Raw genomic sequence first — 25,300 nt, 5'->3', positions numbered from 1 at the left:
ACGTGACTTTAATCAGGAGTACTGCCAGGAGAAGATCCCCGTCTTCTGCTGGTATGTAACAAGTAGAGTACACAGGGTGGTGTGAGACATTGGGGACAACGCATAATTACTGGCAGTGAATAGAGGCCTTACAATCTCCTTTAGTGGGGGCCTTTTTCAACTGGAGAATGGGGGCCCCAGAGCTCACTGTGGACCCAAGAGGCCTGTAAACAACCACTGGTTGCCAGGGAGATGCCTGTCTTTGGAGGTGCTCTAAAATGGAAGGCGACAGGGGCCTTTGTGACAACACTGCAGCACCGAGGTGACAGAAGACAGGCGGCAAGCATGCAGAGCCTCCAAACCGGTGTGTCTGGAGACCGGGGGCRGCATCTGAAGCAAAACTGCTCTCGCACTCAGACCTTTACTCTGTGGTAGGGCCTGGACTGGTGTCACAACTGTAAACGCTTCACCCAACAATCATTTCTCTCTGTTGCTTGTGAATACCCCCCTGGCACTATTAATAATGATGCCATTGTCTACCTTTCTACACGGGACAGAAGCTGGGTGCCAGGTGAATGGATATGGCCTTGTCCAGCTGTTAAGTTTAGGCGTTTGTGTTTTGAGTAAGTGTGGAGGTGTTGCTATAGTCTGGGATAGGCTATAAGACGACATGAGGGTCCTACACAGTAGTTCCTCAAAGTGAAGTGGTCCAATTAACCACAGTCTAAACAGAGCAGAGGGCAGCCCCTGTGACCTGGGCCACACTGGAGGATGTTTTGATTGAGCTCTGGATTGGTGGCGTTTGTTGTGTTATGTTAATATAACTGAGGCTTGGTTATAAAAGGTTGAAAAACGTTCTCCTCATTACCCATTGTTATCTCTAAGATCCTCTGTTTGTGTTTCACCTCTATGCAGGTTTTAATGATGACTGGTGTCATAGTGTGAAAACAGTCAAGAAAAAACACTCACCCCAAGAGAAAGAAATKACAAGTGACACTACAATGACCTCTCTTATAATGAAGAAAGAAGGCTTTGGCGTTTTTGCATAATCAACCTATCTAATTATTTAATATCGAAATAATACATTATAAAAAATAATGAGTTTATCATCTTGCCGCTTGTCATTAAATATGGGATTATTCATTTTGAGTGCATCAGCCGACATAATCTTCCACCCTTGAGAGCAACCACCATTCTAGTCCAGCGCCCCCGTTCCCAAAACACCTGGCCCTTGAACCCCCTTCCCTCCCTATCCACCCTCATACTGGGGCCTGGGAACCAGCATGGGTCAGCCACTGATGAGGTGCAGGCCTCTGCCATTATATCAGAGAGAAAGTGTGTTACTGAATGGCAGTGCTAAGGTTCTGACCTTAACTCGCACACACACAACATCTATCTCCTAACCTTAACAGGATAATGGCGGACGGAAGACAGGGTGGTGCGGCAGGTGCCGCTTCTCATACGAATGCTGTTATTTTATCTAAAACATCAGGTGTAAGCCGACCCCAGCTAAGTAACTCATGCAAAGAGTTAAAGCGCAATTATGTGTTTTATCTCCAGTACTTTGCCATGATTATCAGTTATGTAGCTGCTCTACTGATAATCTCAGTGCGTCCTTGCTGGGATGACACAATAAATCTACTGGCAGAGAATATCAACACCAAACACATTGGTTCACCGGTCCACGGGAGCGGACAGTACACAACATACCATAATGTTCTGAATAATGGCCAATTCTACCTCGCTCCCGWTTCCACTGAACCGCTTAGGCKTAACAAACACAAGTCCAACATTTATCGGAAACTGTTAAACTACCTGTTCACTACCCTCCTGCTCTCCGGGGATGTGCAACTCAACCCTGGGCCTAACATCACCGAGCCAGCGATACTCACCGGAGTGGAAAGCAGTGGRTGGCCTCRTCCACTGATCSTCGCCGCTGTGGARGTGGGTGAGTGCTATGGTCCCATGGTTTCTCTCGACTCACCCGGCTCYAGGATAGATTTTGACTCTTCAAACATACCCAAGTCGCTATATGCGATCCCTGACTCTGCTTCTGGTACGCAAGCTGTTTTAATTAGTTCCCCGCATCCAGTGCAGGCGGGAGGGATTGTTAATTGCGCTACCGAATTGCCCCTAATCAAAACGAAACAAAACCGCCTAAACCCAGCGGTCAGAAAACACAGAAAATGTAACTTTTTTCAATGTGTCAATCACTCTCGAGTCATCTGGGACCCACGAGCTAAGCCCATGGGACTACTAGGGGGGCACTTGAACATTCGTAGTGTCATTCCAAAAAGTGATCAAATTCAACAAATTCACAGACTCCAACCTTGACTTCCTCTGCCTCTCAGAGACATGGCTCCTTAAAAACTCTCCATATGCTGCTTTGATTGTGCCTGGCTACAATGTTTTCAGGAGAGACAGGATTGAAGGAAGAGGRGGGKGTGTGATGATTTACATTAAATAACATATCCGATGTAAACAAATTGAGTGGTCATGTGATAATGAACTAGAATGTATTGGCCTGAATGTTACACTGTCTCCTCAAATGTCTTTTACCCTTATTGGAATGTATAGGCCAACTTCCACCAAAAGTGTGTTTTTTGATCAGTTTAATAACATGCTTAGGGAATGTGATTTTGGGAAAGAGGTCATCTTAATGGGAGATTTTAATATTAATTATGAAGACAAGTCTTGTAGGAAAACCCTCAAACGGATCACTAATACCTTTGACCTTACACAGCTAGTTAAAGGGCCAACCAGGGTGACTTGTTGCTCTAAAACACAGATTGATTTGATGTTCAGTAATAAACCAGAGAGAGTGACTAAATCATTCAATATGGTTACTGGGCTATCTGATCATAATCTGACACTTATAGCCAGAAAGCTGTCTAAGAGCAGGTTTAACCTCTCTACTGTTAGAAAGCCGTATCAACTAAGAGTGAATTAAACTATTTTGAAAACGCAATTAAGGGAATTAACTGGAATGCTCTCTTGTCCTATACAGACGTGGAAGCTGATAGTCAGGTTTTTCTATCCACAATCCAGACTACAATAAATGGTTTCCTAAAGAAAATCAAATCCAAACCTGGCCAAAAGAGCACTCTTCCTTGGCTAAATGGAGAAATTTGGAAATTGATGAAAGAACATGATTATGCTCTAAAAATAGCCCTAAAATCCAAATTAGAGCATGACAGACGTAGGTTTACCATGTTGGGGAAATAAGGTGATGAAAGAAATCAGACAGGCCAAGGCAAACTTTTTTATTAACATAATTGGTGAAGCAAAGGGAAATTCTAAATTGATTTGGGAGAATCTAAAAAAGTTAAACAGGGAAAGACCATAGTAACACTGCAAAAAGAATAGAAATCATGGTGAATAACAATCTAACACAGGATGCAGCCGAAATAGCAATAGCCTTCAATTCCTACTTTATTGACTCTGTCAGGGTACTGACACASAACCCCTCCACTGGTTTCTTGGGCTCAGTGCTAGTGAATGACGCTCAACCTGTCTTCATCATAAGGGAGGTTTCTGAGTCAAAGGTGAACAAGGTGATTAGCTCACTAAAGAACCTTAAAAGCCAAAGATGTGTTTGGGCTGGACTCTACCTTTCTTWAAAACTACAAAGAGTCACTCATTGGCCCCATTACTAAGGTCACCAACACATCTATTGGTCTCGGGGTGTTTCCAAGGGTGTAGAAGTCGGTCATAATAACAGMCATCTTTAAATCGGGCGACCCTGTGAGTAACTACAGGCCCATTAGTATACTACCTGTGGTGTCAAAGGTTGTTGAAAAGTGTGTAGCAGAACAACTGATTGCCCACCTCAACAACAGCCCCTTCACATTACACTCCATGCAGTTTGGCTTCAGAGCGAAACACTCCACAGAAACGGCCAATTGCTTTCTTCTGGAAAATGTGAAGTCCAAGATGGACAAAGGGGGCGTTGTTGGGGCTGTGCTTCTGGACCTAAGGAAGGCTTTTGATACTGTTAACCATGATATTCTCATCACAAAATTGTCCAAGTTCAACTTTCCCCCCGATGCCTTGAGATGGATGAAATCATACCTTGAAGGCAGAACTCAGTGTGTCAGAGTGAGCAATGAGCTGTCGCCCACTCTTAGCTATGATGTGGGCGTTCCCCAAGGGTCAATACTGGGGACCCTCCTGTTCTGATCTGCCTTCTGTCTGTACTGGGTCTGAAGTTMAAATGTATGCAGATGATACAGTGATATATGTGCATGCAAAGAGCAAACAACAAGCTGCACAAGAACTCACTACTGTAATGGTCCAGGTTACAAAGTGACTCGTGTTTGCATCTCAATGTGAAAAAAACTGTTTGCATGTTCTTCACAAAGAGGGCAACAGATGCTACTGAGCCAGATGTCTATGTGTCAGGGGAGAAGCTCCAGGTGGTATCTGGTTTTAAGTAACTTGGCATCATACTTGATTCCAACCTCTCTTTTAAAAAGCATGTGAAAAAGGAGGCTCCCCTCCACTCATTATTTTTGTTAAACAGAAAACCCAAACATATGGCAGCAGATCCACAAGGTCTGCCATGAGAGGTGACTGTATAGTTCCCTTAAGGAAAAGCACCTTTAGTAAATCCGCTTTCTCTGTGAGAGCTTCCCATGTCTGGAATACACTGCCATCAGACACACATAACTGCACCACATATCACACTTTCACAAAATGCATGAAGACATGGCTAAAGGTCAATCAGATTTGTGAACATAATCCCTAGCTGTGTATTGCCGCTTTCCATGTTGTCTGTAGCTTGTGAGGTGTGGAAACACTTTGTTGCTTTTATGGATTTTGTCTTGCTGCTTTTTGTTCTATGTTGCTCTGTCTGTATGCTACGTCTTGCTTGTCCTATGTTGCTCTGTCTGTATGCTATGTCTTGCTTGTCCTATGTTGCTCTGCGTGTGCTCACTGCTCAATGATTGTCTATATTGTAATTGTTTTTAATAACCTGCCCAGGGACTGTGGTTGAAAATTAGCCGGCTGGCTAAAACCGTCACTTTTACTGAAACGTTGATTATTGTGCACTGTCCCTGTAAAAATAAAATAAACTCAAAATAAATAAACTCAAACATACAGGCAAAGAGACTAAATCGAGAAGATAGTGAGGGATCATGCAGAAATACCCTTCTGTCTGTTGAGCTTTCATATGAAACAATGTTGTTGAACAAAGCTGCATTTGATTATCATCAAAAGTGCACACACATATTCATAATCTTTACCAATGATACATATTCATAATCTTTACCAATGATACTATACTTCAGATCATGATCATTTATCATTTTCAAGCACAGTTTTTTTCTTTTTTTTCTTGATAAATACAATGTTTTGTAAGTAGAACATAATTAGCATGGCAAGCCAAATAATTCTGGAACATCAGGACCTTTACAGTTGGCTGGTCATTAATCAAATGTTGTAAATGATATAGGTGTTTCACAGTTATTATCGCTATGCACTCTGAAGATGGACTCCTTTGAATAATGGGACAACTTGAACTTTGGGGTTAAACTTTATCCTCTGTCTGTTCTTCTTCACTCTCTTTGTGTCCCTCTTCTTACTCTCTTAACTTTTTCTTCTCCTCCTCTTTTCGTCACTCGTCTTCCTTTCCTTCTCTTCACCTTTCCACCTCACTCTTCTACACTCTCCTTGCTTCACTCTTTTTACTCCCTTAAATGTTTCCTTCTCCTTCCTCTCCAATATGTATTAATAAATAGCATACTACTAGATCAAATACTTTGGTTAACAGATTCCCATTGCTTGCCTCATTTTTGTATTTTATCTCAAAAACATTGTTTGGAATAATAAATTGTCAGGCTCTGTAACCATATCTTTACCTTTCCTCCTCTGTCTCCTTCACTCTTCTTCCTMTCCAGTCTTCCTCCTCTCCTTCCTCTCCACTGCTAATGTTATCAATGAACACTTCTAAATATATTTTCACACTACTTATTATAATGCCAAACCATTAAAATTGTTAATTAATTGTGCATTAATTTAATATAATCATATTTTCAAAATAGCCCGYCCACTGCATGTTTACATGTGAACGTTTTTTAACCTACCATAACAGTAGCTAGCTAACTTAGTCTACATAGCTAACGTTAGCGAGCATAACATATTTAAAACCTTATAGAGCAGATCATCTATCTATATAATAAATTGTGACAGTGTAACATCACTGGTATCTCAAACGATTGTAACTTACCTGGCTTGAAAAAACGTTTGTGGTGATGTTGTGGATTCACTTGATACTTGCTAGCTTCTGGACGAGTTTTCCACCGCAGTTTTCTCTAAAACTATCGCGAGCAAGTAGTTAGTAGAAGAAGAGTGAATGAAGCTGCTATAGCGAGCAGCCCCCTCTGTTGGCCTAAACAAGCACAACGTGATTGAGACGTTAACCGGTAGGCTCTGCTGCCCGGTCTTTCTTGCCAAGTAAAATATTTTCCTTTGTGGTCTGTTTTTAACACACCGTTAAAAACGGGGACAGCTCCAGCCGGGGACAGGCCACCAAAAACGGGGACTGTTCCCGGAAAACGAGGACGTCTGGTCACCCTAGGTTAAAGGTCAGGGCATGGAAAACGAATGTGGTGAGCAAGCAGGAGCCCTTGGACGAAAACAATCTCAGATATCAGATGGAAAATAGGGCGGGGGCGTTGGCTGATTTCGACGGGCCGCTAAATGTTACCAAGCTGCACCTGTTCAGGCCTGCAGGGCTTTTTTTCACACAACAAGTGGACAGATATAACTACCTCCCTGAATACTCCCATCCCCAGTCCACAGCAGCATGGTGGCAGGGTTTTGGTAACAAGCGCAACACATAGCATTAATACGCAGTGTGTGAGGGAGCTACAGGAGTGAGATATATTTATAAATGCCCAACACTCAMTGTGGAAAATATTCTGAATCGGTGCAAGGCTGTGCTGAGKTCGTTCACAAAAATATCCCACCAGGCCAGATAGCATCCGCTGGATAGACTAAAAATAGCCCCACTTTGTCTTCACAGGGGCTATAAGTGGCAACTGGGATGGTATTACTATGATACTAGCAATGGAGTAGTGGCATGCTTATTCTAAACAAGTTATCAAGTATTTATAGGCCTAAAMGTTTGTATTAATATCCATATAGACATGACCCGGCTGGATATCCCCTGAAGTCAAGTTGAGTTTGCAGGCGTTCATGCTTTTGACAACGTTGCCATGGCAACATGTCGGTGTAGGTAGTAGCGTCCATGATGCGCTCATAGGCCAACACACACCGGAAAAAAATGTCAACTTTAATCCACTCGCTAATCACAAATCTTAAACCTGGTGCTGATATAGGATTCTTCTTTTGTCTAAATTCTCTAGTCACTATCCCTAATTTACAGTRCTATTCTAAATGGATCTATTACCAGATGGTCTTTTCACACTTTTCATTGATTCAGATTTTCCAATAGACTAATACTGTATGACCCCATGCCACGTTGGCCTATTGRAAACCAGTTTGAAATAGAGTTACTTGTCATTGGACTACAACGGACAATTAAATCCATTTGAATCCCACTTTGTGAAACAATAAAATGTGAATAAATCTAAGGGGCCTCAATACTTTTGCAAGAGCTTTTATCAAGAGCATGATATTCAAATACGACACAGATGTATTTTCATTTGTGTCTGTTGGCGGCAATACAGACTAATTTAATTCTGTTTAAAGTCAGTTGTGTWTCGACATTCAACAAACATTTTACAGACAAATAATTGATTTATCTTCCTTCACTCTCTTCTCTAGAGTACATGTGCTTTTCATGATTTCTGGGATGTTTTGGGTCTGTGACATGAGCTAAGCGTGAGATAGCTGTCACTAGTTTTATCCAACGCACATAAATACTATCTAATCATTAATCTACAGTAGATTATCATCACTACCGCCAACTGATCAACATAAATCCTCAAGACAGCTATATCAAAGCACCTTCTCTATCTCGATGGACGGGAACTCGTTGACCTTTATGCTATCAAATCATCCCAGGAGCTAGTACGGTGGCTGTATCCAGCAGAGTAGCAGGACAAGTGGAAATGGGRTTGAAATCCCCAGCAGCTGAGAAAAAGTGTGTGGGGGAGGGTTAGGGAGGGTTACTGGCAGGCGAATCCCTGGATCAGGCCCAGAGATTGTTCCAAAGGGAAACAGCTAGGCACAGCTCTATGGAATTGGAGAAAGCTAACTCACTCGCGCAGAGCATTGGAAACTCTCTAGGTTCCACTCATCAGTGCCAGGGACCTGAGAGAGACTTGTAGGCTCATGTCAGCCCAACCCAGGAGCTAGAGTTTGACCAGGCCCAATTCACACTGGGTCAGAATTAGCCACACTACCTCTATTTTTGACCCGTCTGCTGCTGTAAGGGTATCAGGTCCATGCCTCTCTTACCCTGGCTACAGGGTATTTATAGGGCGAGAGGGGTCTTTTGTGGAGTCACAGTGGCTATAGTTAGGAGCTGCTGCTGCGTCAGCTGATGCAGACGTCATGGAGAACGGAGACAGAGGTCAAGATCACGTCTGGAGCCGRAACCTTGTGTTTGTCTACCATCCTCATCCTCTGGGTCTGTCCAGTAAGGCTGGTCAACATTTTACCAGACCTCTGAAACGGTTACATTCATATTGATCTCCACAATGTTAGTAGTAGTAGAAGTTGTCCATGGTTGATCGGGTCCATGGTGTCCTGCAGCTAAAGAATTATGTTGGTATAAATTTAGTGCGTCAGAAAGGTGAAGGATGGGCCGAGACGGCTCCAGCCAGGATATGCTGAGGAATGCGTCTGCCATGTGTCTGCCATGTCAGTCTCCACTAAAATCCCCCAGCAACATCCCAGGGAGCTGTGACGGTGGTGCCAGAGCCCTGCCCCGTGGGATCTGGCCTCCTGAAAACACTGGCCTGGYTCGATGAGCTCTGCTCTGCGTGGGCTTCCTGCTAAGTTATGGGTTTTGTGGCCCAAGATACCCTTTCTTTCCCAACTTAGCAACGTCCACGTGTCTCTTTATTTCCACAACTATATCACCTGTGTATATTAACATTTTGGTCATTTAGCACAGGATTTTGCCCGAGCACTACACAGCTGATTAAAATKACCAACTCATCATCAAGCTTTGATTGTTTGAATTAGCTGTGTAATTCTAGTGCAAAAACAAAAACGAGTTTGGGAAACTCTGATTTGGCAGACTCTTATCCAGAGCAATTCATAATATGTGCAATCAATGTATATTTTAACATTTAGCACATATATATTTTTATTTGTTCACCCTTTATGGATTTCTTTATTTTTTATTATTATTAAATGAGTGGTGGTTATAACAACAAAAAAACWACCTTTTTATTGTTCAAAAGGGGTTGACCATCTCCAGTTGCAGCTACTGTACATAGCTGGCTATTGCTGCCGTGGCCGTATATGTGAAGCAGTGTACAAGTAAACAGTTGACAAACATTTAATTGCCGGCCAGTGCCAACACAGCACCCAATCCCCATTCATYATTCTACTCTACAAATCATCTAACAGACAGCCAAGTTGCACCAACCTGCGCGTGTTTGGAGTGCCTTGGGACATGCCAGACATGTTTTGGATTCTGCTGAAGAAAAGCAGCGTTTCTCCCGGCCGGCAGTGACTGGTCATGTGTTTAGGGAGCTCTCTCCACTCAGCTGCTCCACTTGTGCTGAGCAACTGGAAAGAGTCGCCCAAGCCCCCACCGTCTCCCCTCCCACAAGGCCTGGCATGGCGCCACAGCAGCATGCAGCTGGCCTCCCTCCACCTGCCAATAAACCRATATATTTAATAAGAATTTTCCATGCACCATTACAAATGGGAAACATCACGGTTTTATTTAGACTCTTAAAATATCCACCTTCACCAGCTGCCGTCCAAAAATACATTAATTAGCTGAGGAAAAATGGGGGGCTGTGATTTAAATTATCCCGTCTCAGAGATCCTGCCTGGAGATAGGGGTGTCACAAGAACACTTCCAGAATGTCACCCACACTATCTGTTTATCCTAATTGCTTTATTCTCCAGTTTCCTGTGTGCCCATGATGATATTTACAGTATGCCAGTGATCTCACAATGCCAAGAAATGGTCGTAAAGTAGGAACGTGCCGGGTCACTGATAGGAAAGCGCTAACATTTAGTTCTAATACTCTACTTGTGTACTCTTCAGCAGTCACTCAGTCTTTGTTTTGATTTTAGAAAAKTGGGTTTCTTCAATATTTCTTGACTTAGACAAGGGCTTGTGCTTTCATCTCAGTGGTTCATGTCTCCCATGATCATGCATGTTTTCATATTTAGGCATATTGTACAAAAGTAGRTATTTATTGTTTTTAAACAAACAAAGTTCATACAAAATTGTATACTCCAGCTATACATTTCCTCAAAAGGCACAGGTAATCATCAATAACACAATCAAAAACTTCAAGGCTCTTAAATTTCAAGTATTTTTGGCAGCATGCGATAACTTCTCTTTTTTTTTGTCAAACAACTACTTCATATATCAAATATATGACATAAGAATGTCTTTGGACAAAGTCCGTTGTGCTTATTTCATGAGCTTGAAATGTCAGAGACCAAAAACATACAGCAGTCAGAGCTCCGTGTCATTAATAGCAGTCTATCTCCAGTGCTTTGTGAGGGCACAGCAGTCTGATGTTAGTAGAACCAGACATAGCCTAGGCAAGTAGGCAACAGGTTCAGAGTGGGCAGCACAGGCAGTAAATGGCATCAGGACTGTGGGCAGCAGCCAGACTCTTCATGCTTGGAGAGCAGAGATATCCTGGAGAAGGTTTTGGAGCAACTCTTGCACTGGTATTTCTTGATGTCAGAGTGTGTCTGTAGGTGTGCTCGGAGGTTGGAGCGGTCAGCAAACGCCCGGCTGCAGTGTGGGCAGGAGAAGGGCTTCTCACCTGAAAAAAGGAATTGATAAACTCAGAGCCCAAGTGGGTAACTGAATATGGGATGATGTGAAGTCAAGCTCAATTCATGAAACAGGTGAATAAAGTTGAAAAGTGTTGCCGGCTGTACATTACTCTGTCCCTACCTGTATGTGTGCGAATGTGTCCCTGGAGCAGCCAAGGCCTGGAGAAGGCCTTCCCACAGAGTTTGCAGACGCAGGGCAGTGTGTGTGTTCGGATGTGCATCTTCAGAGCTCCCAGGCTCACATACTCCTTGTCACAGTACTTGCAGCTGAAGTACTTGTGACACTGCCACTCACAGTGCAACTGCCTGTGCTTGGCCAGCCCAGAGAAGGTGAAGTAGGCTTTGTGGCAGTCAAAGCATTCAAAGCGCTCCTGACTAACACCAGAGTGGACAAGGCCCAGGAGGGGATTAGGCATGCTGCCCCTCTCCTCCAGGTGTCTGAAGTCCTGTGAGAGCAGGAAGGTCTGGGGTTCCATGGWTCCCAGGGACTTAAGTCCGGACTGTGAGTCTCTTAGTGGATTGWTGTGAGACACTGACAGGGGGTAGGTGATTTCCTGTGTTGAGCTATGCAGGGACAAGCTGGTGTCCCTTGAAGGCAGCCTGTCTACCTGTGGAAAGTGCATGGAGGCTGGTGTGGGGATGAGACTTGGCCCTGGCAGCCAACCCTCCAGGGGCTGAGGAGTGCTGGGGRTGTAACAGGSTACCTCAGGCTGGACCAGGCTGGTGTAGAGATCTGTAATGACACAAACGCCATTTTATGTTAAAACTGTTTTACAAGTACACTCAAATGTTTTAATAATGCTCTATGAGAATAATTAGGTCGAATTCAGTAATAAGTTAAAACATATAGTTAAATATTTGACATTMATTTACAATATTAGGAGCAGTCTCAAAGTAACAGAGGGACTGTATTGTGCATATGGATTTGCTTAACATCCAAAGTTCCAATGCATTCACATAGCATAGCCAACTGGCACTATTCTAATTTCCTTACAAAAAAACCTCATCTGATTTTAGTCACATACATTTTACTTTCCTCTATAATGGTCATCTTTGCCAGTTCAATRCGGGAGGGTGGGAGGCTAGCTCGCTTTAAGGGGTRAATTGGAACAAAAACACAGACTTAAGGCACATTTTGGGGTAAAAGGAGCCTCGGAGGGCACTACATTAGCCTCTTGAACGCGCTTAATAGGACCCTTCAGATCCCAGGAGGGACTAATAATAAACTCTTCTTTTGTGTGACAGATTTTGCACCTGCTAAACTCCAAAAACGCATTTGTCGTATCCTATTCCAAGGTATCAGTTAGAYCMATCATTATTTACTTTCCTATAACTAACGTAATTTTAGACTATGCTCTAATCATATTGTTTGAGTTATAGGCCTAGTGTGTTCAAWTACTCACGGCAAGAATAAAATTCATTTTTAAAATGGGCTATGAACGGAATAAAATAAATATAACTATAAGTTTKTTTTTTTCTGAAATAATGCAAGTTRTAGCCAACAGACAAAATAGCAAAGGTATTTACATTGCTATTTAAAAAAAAAATAGAACTACTGTAGATGAGAATATACAACACAACGATATAAACATATAATTTAAGTAGATTTTCAAAATGAACTGTACCGTCTGCTTTTGAATCCAGAATTCCATAGTTTGGCTTCTTATTAGTGAGATGTTTTTTCACCAGAAACGACCTTGGCATCTTTATCATATAGCTCTGAGTTATTGATGAGTCTGCAGCGCCGCAATAATGTAACAAGTGAGCGCTAGTAGGATGACCTGTTGAATAAATAGCTCTTGGAGGCTGTCTTTTGCCTTGCATTCTTCAGTGGAGTGGAGAGAGTCAGGTGCAGGGGTCGCTAAAAATTAGCATACACACCCTGTCGGACCAATTAGAATGAAAGGACAAGTGCACCGGGGCGGACCTCTGCGTCGATCAGCATACCCCAACAAAACAGGTGCATCGCAATACACTGTATACAGTAGTCTACAAGCCCGTAGACAGGCGATCTGAATTTACCCTGCCTGACTGGCTTTATTAGTAAAAAAAAACATTGGCATGCCGATATTTCTTTCTCTATATTTTTCTTTATTCTACATACGTTCTCACTATCACATGGTATAGCAAAAAATGCAAAATAAATGTTTTTTTTGGTTGTACTAGCCGTTAAAAACGTTATTCACCTCCATCCTAAAAATGTGCTCAAAGCCCAGACCTATGATTAGGCCAACTATACGTGTTTATTTGAATGAATGAATGCACTTTTGTATCCTATGCTTACTTGTATAGAAAGACAGACTTGAAGTGTTTCGTGAGAGGTTCCTCGTCTATTATTCTCAGTTTCTTTCCATGTCTCATTTGAAAGCTTCGGAAACAAAGCGCATTCCCAGACCGGTCATTTTTCATTCCGTGAAGTGCGTCCCATTGAAGCAGCCGAACTAGCGGTCAAGGAGGGGGGTGTGGTTTGGTGTGGAGGACCGAAAGCAACATTAGCTGTTTCTTTTTTACGATGGTGTGTAAGTATTCACTTCCTTGAACAGTTCATTGTGTAGAAAAAAAGAAAGAATATACTGACCTTAACCACCTACTTCTAAAGTGTAAGACAAAACAAATATTTTTATTTAACATGTTTAAAAATTGCGTATTTAAGCAATAATGTGGTATATGGCCAATGGCCAAGGGGTTCTTATGCACAACGCAGAGTGCCTGGACGCAGCCCTTAGCCGTGGTATATTGGCCATATACCACAAACGCCCAAGGTGCCTTATTGCTATTATAAACTGGTTACCAACGTAATTAGAGCAGTACAAATATTGTCTTACCTGTGGTATACAGTCTGATATACCATGGCTGTCAGCCAATCAGCATTCAGGGCTGGAACTACCCRGTTCCTAATGGAGATTATAGGCTACTTTAGCAAAAGATTCACGTGCATGTGATTCAAGGCACATTATAAACTGGGGGGGTTCAAGCCCTGCTGATTGGCTGATGAAATCTAATTTATAAAGACATGCTTACATCAGTTTATATTTAAAGTGCTGTACAGAAACCCAGCCTAAAACCCCAAACAATGTAGGTGTAGAAGCACGGTGGCTAGGAAAAACTCCCTAGAAAGGCCAGAACCTAGGAAGAAACCTAGAGAGGAACCAGGCTATGAGGGGTGGCCAGGCCTCTTCTGGCTGTGCCAGGTGGAGATAACAGAACATGGCCAAGATGMTCAAATGTTCATAGATGACCAGCAGGGTCAAATAATAATAATCACAGTGGTTGTCGAGGGTGCAACAGGTCAGCACCTCAGGAGTAAATGTCAGTTGGCTTTTCATAGCCGATCATTCAGAGTATCTATCTGATAGCCGTGGTAGATCAGTCAGTATACCACAGGTATGACAAAATAGTTATTTTACTGCTCTAATTACATTGGTAACCAGTTTATAATAGCAGTTAGGCACCTTTGGGGTTTGTGGTATATGGCCAATATACCATGGCTTAGGGCTGTGTCCAGGCATTCCGCGTTGCATTGTGCACAACAGCCCTTAGCCACGGTATATTGGCAATAAACCCCCCGAGCCTTATTGCTTAAATATAACTTGAACAATCTGTTCTGTGGAACAAGAAAATGCCATTATTCATTGCCCAGACCTGTTTCATTCAATCATTGCCATCTAGTGCCCCATCTGAATTTGAATAATTTAGCTCAAATAAAGAAATAGACTGACATGTTGTAATTTATTTAATAAAACTATTCACATGGCCATCAATGTACCAAAGGGATATCCTTTATAAAAAATTTAAAAAAAGAATTCACAAGTGTGCTTCTTCAGAAGCAAATAGAAAGAAAAAAATAAACATTTAATATGAATAAAATGAAAAGGAATACAAAGACCCAAACTTATATTTTTATCAAACATTTTTWAAAAGCGTGTGAGCTTGATAATTCATATCAGTTAACAAAAAAAATCYTAAGGCTGATTTGGATTTCAAGTAACTTACATTTCATGCCAAAGTATAGTCTTTATAGAAACTTTATGATACGACGCCAACATAGAAGCAAGAACCAGCAAACAATGCATATTAAATTCAAGTACAATCTGGGGTTGTTAAGAGTCCATTAGAAAGCACTGCTGAACTGTGTAAAATCCATGTCAACATCCTGCTAGTGCAGAGCCAAGAGTGTGCCACCCTCCCCATGCTGAAGACAAGCATTGAACACAATTCTCTAAAATGGTCCCATGTCTGCACAAATCAAAACTGTAAATGTGCCCGAAACACACAAAAGGGGAAATAAAGAAAGTGTCTTCAGCCTACAGACCCAAGTGTGGAGAACCGGACGCTTTCCAAGCAAAAAGGTTGAGAGGCTGACTGACTTCTCAATCCTCTCCTCCGCCGTACATGTCAGACAGCTTCTTGAAGCGCGGGCCCCACTGTTGAAGGAGATCGTAGTCCTGGTCRTCTCCTGAGCTGGAGGAGTTGAGGGAGCTGAGGGAGCCGGCCTCAGAGCCACCTCCTTCATAGTCAAACACCAGGAGGGAGTCGTAGGGAGGAGCAGTGGGGTCGTTGTCAGCTGCCTTCAGGTTCTGGTCAACAGAAAGATTACATTATACCACCTTGGTGAATATACAGCACGAATTCTAAACAAACAAACTGACATTATCCATGTCAAATCCAGTTACTTGAATGACAAATCATCCCCAGAAGACATAAATATGATCGTAACTGTGCATTCCACTCACATTATAAATCAGTTCAAGACTTTACTCACATCATCAATGAAGTTGCCTATGTCRGCTGGGTTGGCGGGTCGTGGGCGATACTCTGGCCGGGCCATGGTTGGAGCGATGTCATTACGGAAAACATCAGGRCGGTTATCCAGACCTCTGTGCAGAACACTCAAGTCGAAATCCTGAAGGTGGAAAGATGTACAGACATGCATTATATTACAAGATCAGAAGACACAGAACCATAAACTTTAGAAACATTGACTGATAGAGGTGTTATTGCATATCCCAATAATAAATTGACACTTGGGAGAGCCTAGTGGGCTTGTTCTGAGCTAGGCAGCAGTCCAAACACTTAAGACACACCCTAACCCCTTAGCTCTCAAATTAAGTGTACACTTGCACTGCAAGGGTGGAAAGAATGTTTTTAATTTTTTTTATTTTTTTTATGGACCACCCTTGCTGGAAATTCGTCACTCGTTCATCCCGCGATGATTGTTTTTAGCCACCGGTAGCTTTATATGCGCTACAGTCAATTATGAGTGCATGTCTACTCACTAAACATAATTATTGATATACACCTTCTGTATGAAAGCTAGCAAATTAATTAGATAACTAACGTTAGGCTGCCTAGCTAGAACTGGAAAATGTTTTATTTCTACAATTTTCAAAAGATAACCAAACCAAAAAATACATTTACGAGACGCGTTTGAGTTGTCGTGTGTATTAGTAGCACAATTTCGAACTTATTTGCATTCGTTTTTACTTACACTTGTATGTTGACTTCTCCATTGATGTTGTTTAAGTTTACCGACTTTTCTTAGCGCATGTACAATCGTCACAAATTGAATTATGGGGAGTTTCAGGCCCYGGAGAGAACATAATTGTACACTCGCAAACGCGACTAAAAACGAGGGCTGAGGAGCTWACATTGCAAACTTCCATTGCTTGGCTAATAATTTGGACCGCCCTCCAAGATGGCGACGGGGATTCCCCCAAGGRCATAAGGCGAAGATAAGTGGACAAGGGTGTGTCTTACGAGTCTAAACCGCAGCCCTAGTCTGGTGTGCTCTTCCCTCACCTGGTCATCCTCGCCACCTCCCTCCTCGTCATAGTAGTAGATGTTGTCCCTGACATCGTCCTCCTGCAGCAGAGGCTCCTTCTTYTCACCACCTCTCTTCCTCAGGAACATGAGCAGCAGAAGAGACAACACTGTGGAGCACAACAAACACACAGGGCCTTAACACACTTGCACGTCATTGTGTATTTACTACATATGTAGGCTTCAAGGACAGCAATGACCAAACACTTTAGTGCCGGGTMAAACAAATGAAYAACTTACATAGGAGTAGTAAAATGGCTCCTAGAATTCCCAGAATGCTCGAGAGGCCGAAGCCTGCTACAGYTTTATCGGYGCACTGGACATCAGCTCCTTTGCAGTCACACACGGAGGCCTGGATGGTGCTCTCCTGGTGCAGGCCCKTGRTGTCARACACTCTCAGGACAACCGTGTAATCTCCACTGTCCAACATAGTCTTCAGTGTCAGGATAATGCCAGTTTCTGAAATGGAAAATGGTAACATTTAACATCAAACAATGCAGTTGTTTTAAAGGGGGGGGGCTAGGACTGTAGTTCTGAGAAAAATCAACGCATACTTGTGTCATTCATTCTGGCAGTCCAGTTAGAATTGGACGACCCCTGAAGCTGTACAGTGTATGGAGCAGCGAAGYCCGCTCCGTCTTTATCAGTGATTGACAGCAGCTGTGGGGAGGACTCCTTGTTGCAGACCTTAATCATCCTCTCGTCGATGGTTGGAGGGTTGTCATTCACATCCTCCAGCTCTATGATAAGGGTGCCAGTGCCAGTTGCTGGGATTTCATCTGCAAATCCAAATTAGARCACTGTCACTCAAAAGGTCAAGTTGAGGCTGTGGTCATCTTCTAAACTTGAAATATTAACAGTTAATATTAGAGAAAGGGTTTATTGAAATACCGTTGTCAGTGCCCAGAACAACAACAGAGTATTTGTTGTCTTGGACAAAAGTGGATTCTCTGTCCATGGGGGACTTGACTTTGATCAGCCCAGTGTCTTTGTTGATACTGAGCCATCCAGCAGGATCATTGCGTATCTTGTATCTGTGTAGTAAATGTACAAACATTTAAATATATGCATTGCTTACAACCTGTTGAGTTGTCACAAAAATGATCCTCTTCAAATCTTAGAAAAATATAATAAATTGTAAATTAAGTTCTAATCTTACGTGACTTTCTGATTCCTTGCAGTGTCTGGGTCTGTGGCTGTRTACAGAAMCAGGTCACTKYCMAYAGKGAGGTCCTCAGRTKTCCTGATAATCTTCTCYACTGGGSTGAAGACTGGAGCTTCATTCACATCCTCCACATTSACTAYAACAGTAGCAGTGGARGTGGGCAGGSKGAYKGCAAATGGGACTTCATTCWSCACAGTGACCAGCAGAGTGTACTTGTTGTTCTTCTCAAAGTCAAGRGGCTGTRTTGAAAGAACAGGAAAGCCCATCAGAATAGGAATCSTTCAGACATTATAGAATCAGGAAAATGGTGTTTATATCTACAAGCATACACTCCTACATATKTATTTGGACAGTGTAGCCAGAAATTAATTTGGCTCTATACTCCAGCATTTTAGATCAAATGTTTCATATGAAGCAACAGTACATAACGGAACTTGAGGGTATTTTCATAAATATCCGTTTATAAATAAAAGCACTTTATGAATCTAGTCGTCCCCATTTGAAAGAGTCATAGGTATTTGGCCAAATTCACAGTGTATTAAAAGTAGTCAATTTTAGTATTTGGTTTCATATTCCTAGCACGCAATGACTATATCAAGCTTGCGGCTACAAACTTGCTGGACCCATTTTCAGTTTGTTTTCAGATTGTTGTGCCCAATAGAAATGAATGGTAAATAAGAATCACTTAGGGTAAATAAGAATATGTTTCTGAAGCATTTTACACTGATGTGGATGCTACCATGATTATGGATAATCCTGAATGAATCGTGAATAATGAGTAGTGAGAAAGATCATACCCCCAAAACATGCTAACCTCTCACCATTACCAAAATGTTTTGGGGGGTATGATATTTATCCCTCATCGTGATTCAAGAGTCATTCAAGATTATCCATAATAAATGGTAGCACCAACATGAATGTAGAAGTGTTTAGAAACATTCTTATTTACAATAAGAGACTCCAAAATGACAATACATTATTTACCGTGTACTTCTATAGACCCCTTTCTGTGTTTGCAAACGTTGCTGCACGAGAGCGATACGCACAAGTTGGTGGCAGAACAAGGGGGAGTTCTTATAGAGCGCCAGCAAAAAAACTAATTACATGTTGCTTGTAGTGCACATGTAGACCTTAATCATCCCCTCGTCGATGGTTGGAGGGTTGTGCATTTCACACCACTTTTGGATTATAATTGGATTTTAAGCCTCATATGAATGTGCTGCTTAATATAATGTTTCTGTCATTAGTGAATTTGTCCAAATACTTAAGACACCTTCAAAATAGGGGGACTAGAAACAAAGTACTTTCATTTCTAAACTGTATTAAAAAAAAAGAAAGTATTTAACTAGGCAAGACAGTTAAGAACAAATTCGTATTTACCATGATAGCCTACCAAAGGCAAAAGGCCTACTGCGGGGGCGATATGTATGAAAATACAAAAAAAAAAAGAAGAAGTGACATTGTGTACTGTCGCCTCATATGAAACATTGAATCTCAAATTTAAAAAATGTATAGAGCCAAATTAAATTTCAGCTTCACTGTCCAAATAAATTACTAAGGGGAGTGCAAATTGCTTCCTACAGGATACCATTCTAGAGTAGAAGCTAAAAAGCTAGTGACAGGCTGCTTTTGCTACACCTCCAGAGTAGCAGCTCAAATACATCTATAGGAGAGGATTTCAACATACCTTAGCTGTTGTAATGATGCCCTCCAGCTTGCTAGGGCCTGTGCTCACATTGAAAAGGCCTTGAGGGTCCCCGTCAACTATCTTGWAGGTGGTGGCCCAGGCAGAGGAGTGAGGCTCATCCCCATCAGTCACTGGCATTTTCACCACCAAGGCATCCGCTTTATTCTCTGGGACTGACACAGTGTACTGCAAAGGAGAGAAGCATAATTATAAAGCAACAAAGGGCAATTCCATTATGTGTTAACACGGTTTTAAGGCTTCAATTTGAAATGTTGTCTTCASAAATGTGCTTACCGAAGRCGTCACAAACTGTGGSGCRTTGTCATTGCTGTCMGTTACTGTAATGATGGCTTTGCCAACGCTGGTAAGGCCAWTTCCCTCCAWATCGGCAGCTTGGATTKCCAAAGTATATTTWAGAATTTTCTGAAACAAATTTAGTAAACTAAGTCACAAATGTAACGCATGTAGAATGTASACAATGAATAAATGATCAACAAGACTATCGATTTGAAAAGAGACCAACCTCTCTGTCCAACCCATGTTCGTTAACCCGAATCCCTCCGGTCACAGGGTTGATGACAAACATGTTGGGGCTTGGTAGTGGAGGCTCCTGACTGATAATGGTGTATCTGACATCAGAATTGGCAGAGCCCTCCTCATCAGCATCAGTGGCTGTTACCTGCAATACCTCATCACCTGAACAGAGTGAACAAAAAAAATATCAGAAACATCCTAGCATTATTTTCCTTAAAAACCATCACACCATTAAGTATTGTAAATACTGTGTGTGTGTGAACATACCTGGTTTTGATGCCTCAGGGACTGTTCCCGTAAATGGATTTTGGGTAAATACAGGTTTGTTGTCATTCATGTCAATGACCTTCACAATGATCTCCATGGGTTCCTCAGCCTTACCTTCACCCACTGCAACAGCATGGGCTAGGAGCTACAGAGAGGAGTAACAAATAGTTTAAAACTACATATAAAATCATTTTTCAATTAAGTCAAGGGAAGAAAATTAGGATACACAAACCGTACAAAATATTGGTCTCTTTTCTCCCTGTCCAAAGGCTGGGTCACATAGAGAAACCCAGAGTTTTTGTCCACAGTGAAGAGTCCCACAGGAGGTWGGTCTGCCCCAGRACCAGTGATGCTRTACAGGATCTTCACCTCTTTATCACTGTTGGACCTGATCTGGTTTACAAGGATGATAATGTTCACGTCAATTACAAAAATGTCCAACACTGATATTGGAGTAATGGAAAAACAATCCTTAACCTACAAGACACTTACCTGCACCATATTTTTGGGGAAGGGGCCTCTGTCATTCTCTGGGAAGTTGATGGGAGGAACGACCCAGTCCCTCTTCCTTCTTTTCAGACCTCCTGAAGACTTGGGGAAGTTCAGAACAGGTAGAGACAGACTTGATCCAGGCTGTGGAATTTAAACAAAAAACATGAAATATCAAGTCTATGGTTTACAGGCACTAAAATAAGAATATTTTTACAAAAACTGCAAGCAAATGTCATCAATTGACATGGGGAAAAAAATCAGTTTCAATGCCCATCTATTCACTAGAGGACAGCATAGTCCATATTAATTTGACCAGTCGTATACCTGGGGCTGGGTGGTCATCTCATGGTGGTGGTGGTGGCCGTGTCTGGCCTCATGCAGCACTCTGACTGGAACCGTGATCTTCTTGCCCATGGACTGGGTAGAGACATAGAACTCCTTATGTCCATTATGCAGAGTCAGCCCCCTCTTCAGTTTCAGCGTCCCGTCGCCATCTACTTTGAAGCGTGAATCCTCGGAGTGAAAGAGAAAGCTGGTGCGGCTGGTGCAGTCATCAAAAACCACTGAAAGGTGGTCAGAAGATATCYTTTTAAAAATATCACAACCATAATTCGTATGTGGGGCTAAAAAGTAACGATTCATCAACAGGAGCATATTTAATGGATATTGATATATAAATTTATAATATTATAAATATTTAATTAAATATTGATATTTAAAGCACTGTCGCTTTAAATATCAAATTCATAACAGAAGAGCCCTATTCCATCAGTGCTTTCTAGATACACTGCCACCAGACTCACTCAGTAAATGTATGAATGGAATACTGGTCATAGTAACAAAGCAGTAAATGGCCTTCTAAAAAAACAAAAAAACAAGCTAGGCCTAAATCGCCTCATGATCACAATTCTGATCTGCAAAGACATTGTACAAATAATAAGCCCTGCATAATGTAAAAATCTCCAACATGTCTGACTTGCAAAGGAGTAAATTGACTCATATCCTCATGTAACTAACATTACATGTATAACTAGTACTGTGCAACTTAGAACAATATACAATGTACCAGGTAGAGATGAAGCTGTCATTGTATTCAAGTAGTCTACCATAATCATCCTGTGTGGACAGAGAAAGAGCAGACTTGACCAGCCCTGGGTTAAGACTCAAGGACAGGTGGGCAGCAACTATTGGTTTCACATTACTACTTCTAAACATCCTGAGGCATAGACCTAACTCTACAAAAGAGGTCTGAATCACTCAGGTGTGAGTGGCTCATTATGCCCCTATTATGTTAACAAAAGAGTCTTTTTTAAGGACCTACAATCCTGTTTTCCCCCTCACATCTTTCTGTAGTTTTCATTTAGGCCTAGACTGCCCATAAAACATATCCGTTTAGAACCCCTAAATCAATACACCRMKTTCCAGCCTAATGAACKGGCTAAATGTTATGCAGAAATTCTGGAATTACACAAAAACAAGAAAGGTGGGGTTGAAAAGTAAAACTGAATTGTAGTATGCCACAGTACACACTTCTGCTTATCCTATTGATAGTTAGGTACTAGAGAATCAGGTAGGTAGAGGTACAGCAACTACCASTCTTTAGGCCAGAAGGCRGTTGTCAACAAAGTCTTGAACAAATTAAAGGCTGTAGGTGGTAAAGCGCAAGTGCAGAGCAATAAAGAATCAGGCCACCTGTCACAAARACATTTGTTTTACAACTGGCTGTCTCGTCATTGTTGGTAAATCGGGCCTAACACTGTTGTGTCGTCTGCAAACTCGATTCTGCTGTTGGAGATGTGCGTGGCCACGTAGTCATGGGTGAACAGGAAGTACAGGAGGGGGATAAGTGGAGATTACCGTGACTCAACGCTCCAGTTGCATTTCTAGTGCATACGGATGACATGTCTTTTTTCCCCCATGCCAATTTGATAAACCATTCTAAATTAAAACAAATTGTACATATTAGTAAAGACAAGATTAAATTGAGAATTGTCTGATAAGTGATCATATTTTCACCTGAGAGAACAACGTGTGCAGCCTGAGAAGCTTTTTTTCCAACTTTTTCTAATAATGAATAGCCTATAGTCGCGCACCAGAGGTCACTTTAGATTTCAGAAACTTGAATTTTCAAAACTCAACAAAACAAAAACAGTTTTTATCCATTTCACCTGCGTTTTATATTGAAAGTCATGTTTTTTGCTCCAATAGACTGAGCATGGGGCGTGCAACTATAGTTTTCATTCAGATGATCATTTTGATCAGATGACAGAAGTGCAAAACTATTTGGCTAGCAGCCATACAAGTAAATGAGCTTACAATGAAAAAGCAAGGACTTTTGGGCAAAAACGATGCACGGCCGTCAGATATTCCAAATGCATCATAGAAAGAATGCAGCCAGCCACATTTCTTAATGTTTTGCTTGAAGTTAATCTTGCATTTTACCAGAGAAAAGTAGGTTTCACTGAGAAAAGTAGCTACACAGTCGGACCCCCTTTTCCTYCAGAACAGCCTGAATTMTTYRGGGCATTCTACAAGGTGTCGGAAACRTTCCACAGGGATGTTGGTCCATACTGACGCGATGGCATCACGCARGTGCTGCAGATTGGACGGCGGTATATTCATGCTGCCAACAGCYYGTTCCATCTYATCCCAAAGATGTTCTATTGAGGTCTGAGGTCTGTGCAGGCCACTCAAGTAAACTGAACTCCGTCATGTTCCATGGTTGTGGCCCGCCTGTTAGCTTACACCATTCTTGACATCGTCTTTCGACCTCTCTCATCAAAGAACTGTTTGACCCACAGGACTGCATCTGACTTGATGTTTTTTTTGTTTGTCGCACTAATCTTGTAAACCGTAGACACTTGTGTGTGTGAAAAGTGCAGGAGGGTGGCCGCTTCTGAGATACGGCGTGCCTGGCACCGACAATCCTACCATGCTCAGTCGCTTAGGTTACTAGTTTTGCCCTTTCTAATGTCCAATCTAACAGTAACTGAATGCCTCAATGCCCGTATGCCTGCTTTATATAGCAAGCCACAGCCCCATGACTGTCTGTAGCAGCGATCCAGTTTTGTGAACGGGGTGGTGCACCTAATAAACTGGCAGGTGAGTGTATTCGGGACACGGGACTTAAACATATCTTCTCCGCTAAATGAACTAGCCTACAGCCTATAATGCATGGCGCATAGTCAGATAACATTACCGTAGGCTGACTTATTCTGTTCTTCTGAAATACATTTTCTTCATATCATAATGCCTAAAATAAAATCATGGATTTATTGTGATGTGTGTATTAAATAGATTTATTACACTTTAAAATGTATATGTTCCAAAGGCGCTAGGAATGTTAACGGCTACTGTTAGCAACTGGAAATACATTTGACTGGTCATTTACATTTACATTTAAGTCATTTAGCAGACGCTCTTATCCAGAGCGACTGGTCATGCTTAATTTGTAAAATTTAGAGGAATTATACTGAACAAAAATATTCAACGCAATGTCTAAAGTATTGGTTTCATGAGCTGAAATAAAAGAGTCCAGAAATTTTACATAGACACAAAAAGCTAATTTCTCCTTTGCCAAGATAATCCATCCACTTCACAGGTGTGGCATATCAAGAAGTGGATTAATCAGCATGATCATTACACAGGTGCACCTTGTGCTGGGAACAATAAAAGTCCACTAAAATGTGACGTTGTGTAACAACCCAATGCCACAGATGTCTCAAGTTGAGGGGGTGTGCAATTGGCATGCTGAATGCAGGAATGTCCACCAGAGCTGTTGGCAGTGAATTGAATGTTAATTTCTCTACCATAAGCCACCGCCAATATAATTTTAGAGAATTTGGCAGTACGTCTAACTTGCTTCACAACCGCAGACCACGTGTAACCATGCCAGCCCATGACCACCACATCCGACWTCTTCATCTGCGGGMTCGTCTGAGACCAGCCACCAGGACAGTTGATGAAACTGTGGGTTTGCACAACTKAAGTATTTCTGCACAAACTGTCAGAAACYATCTCAGAGAAGCTCCTCTAGCCTTCAAAGTGGCACAGTGTTCTAAGGCACTGCGTCGTAGTTSCTAGCTATGCCACTAGAGATCCTGKTTCGAGTCCAGGCTCTGTTGCAGCCRGCCGCAACYGGGAGACCCATGGGGCAGCACACAATTGGCCCAGCGTCGCCCGRGTTAGGGGAGGGTTTGGCCGACAGGGATGTCCTTGTCCAATCACGCACTAGTGACTCCTGTGACAGGCCGGCYGCAGTGCACGCTGACAYGGTCGCCAGRTGTACGGTGKTTCCTTCGACACATTGGTGCGGCTGGTTTCCGGGTTAAGTGGGCACTGTGTCAAGAAACAGTGCGGCTTGGTTGGGTTGTGTTTCGGAGGACGCACAGCTCTAGACCGTC

The 25,300-nt window shown here is 42.2% G+C and overlaps 2 protein-coding genes across 2 annotated transcripts in view; both read right to left on the bottom strand.

Moving 5' to 3' along the window:
• Positions 1 to 9,927: 9,927 nt before the first annotated feature.
• Positions 9,928 to 12,732, bottom strand: snai3 (snail family zinc finger 3). The gene is made up of 3 exons (XM_023995745.3): positions 12,558 to 12,732; positions 11,054 to 11,665; positions 9,928 to 10,919 (listed from the first exon to the last, which is right to left on the bottom strand). The coding sequence occupies exons 1-3, from the start codon at positions 12,643 to 12,645 to the stop codon at positions 10,738 to 10,740; spliced, it is 882 nt and encodes a 293-aa protein (XP_023851513.1). The 5' UTR covers positions 12,646 to 12,732; the 3' UTR covers positions 9,928 to 10,737.
• A 2,011-nt stretch (positions 12,733 to 14,743) lies between these two features.
• The window catches only part of cdh31 (cadherin 31), a 25,072-nt gene continuing 14,515 nt past the window's right edge, over positions 14,744 to 25,300 (bottom strand). Inside the window, exons 14-27 of the mRNA XM_023995331.2 lie at positions 21,222 to 21,542; positions 20,898 to 21,038; positions 20,643 to 20,798; positions 20,406 to 20,550; positions 20,128 to 20,300; positions 19,899 to 20,027; positions 19,605 to 19,790; positions 17,912 to 18,156; positions 17,644 to 17,786; positions 17,307 to 17,531; positions 16,993 to 17,211; positions 16,732 to 16,862; positions 15,695 to 15,835; positions 14,744 to 15,509 (exon numbers count right to left, since the gene is read on the bottom strand). Of these exons, the coding sequence (XP_023851099.2) occupies positions 15,303 to 15,509; positions 15,695 to 15,835; positions 16,732 to 16,862; positions 16,993 to 17,211; positions 17,307 to 17,531; positions 17,644 to 17,786; positions 17,912 to 18,156; positions 19,605 to 19,790; positions 19,899 to 20,027; positions 20,128 to 20,300; positions 20,406 to 20,550; positions 20,643 to 20,798; positions 20,898 to 21,038; positions 21,222 to 21,542 (2,562 nt within the window). The 3' untranslated portion in view covers positions 14,744 to 15,302. The remainder of the gene's footprint in view (positions 15,510 to 15,694; positions 15,836 to 16,731; positions 16,863 to 16,992; positions 17,212 to 17,306; positions 17,532 to 17,643; positions 17,787 to 17,911; positions 18,157 to 19,604; positions 19,791 to 19,898; positions 20,028 to 20,127; positions 20,301 to 20,405; positions 20,551 to 20,642; positions 20,799 to 20,897; positions 21,039 to 21,221; positions 21,543 to 25,300) is intronic.

This window comes from Salvelinus sp. IW2-2015, linkage group LG10 (assembly GCF_002910315.2).
Source record: "Salvelinus sp. IW2-2015 linkage group LG10, ASM291031v2, whole genome shotgun sequence".
Lineage (NCBI taxonomy): Eukaryota > Metazoa > Chordata > Actinopteri > Salmoniformes > Salmonidae > Salvelinus > Salvelinus sp. IW2-2015.
This window is presented reverse-complemented; position numbering and strand designations above follow the sequence as displayed.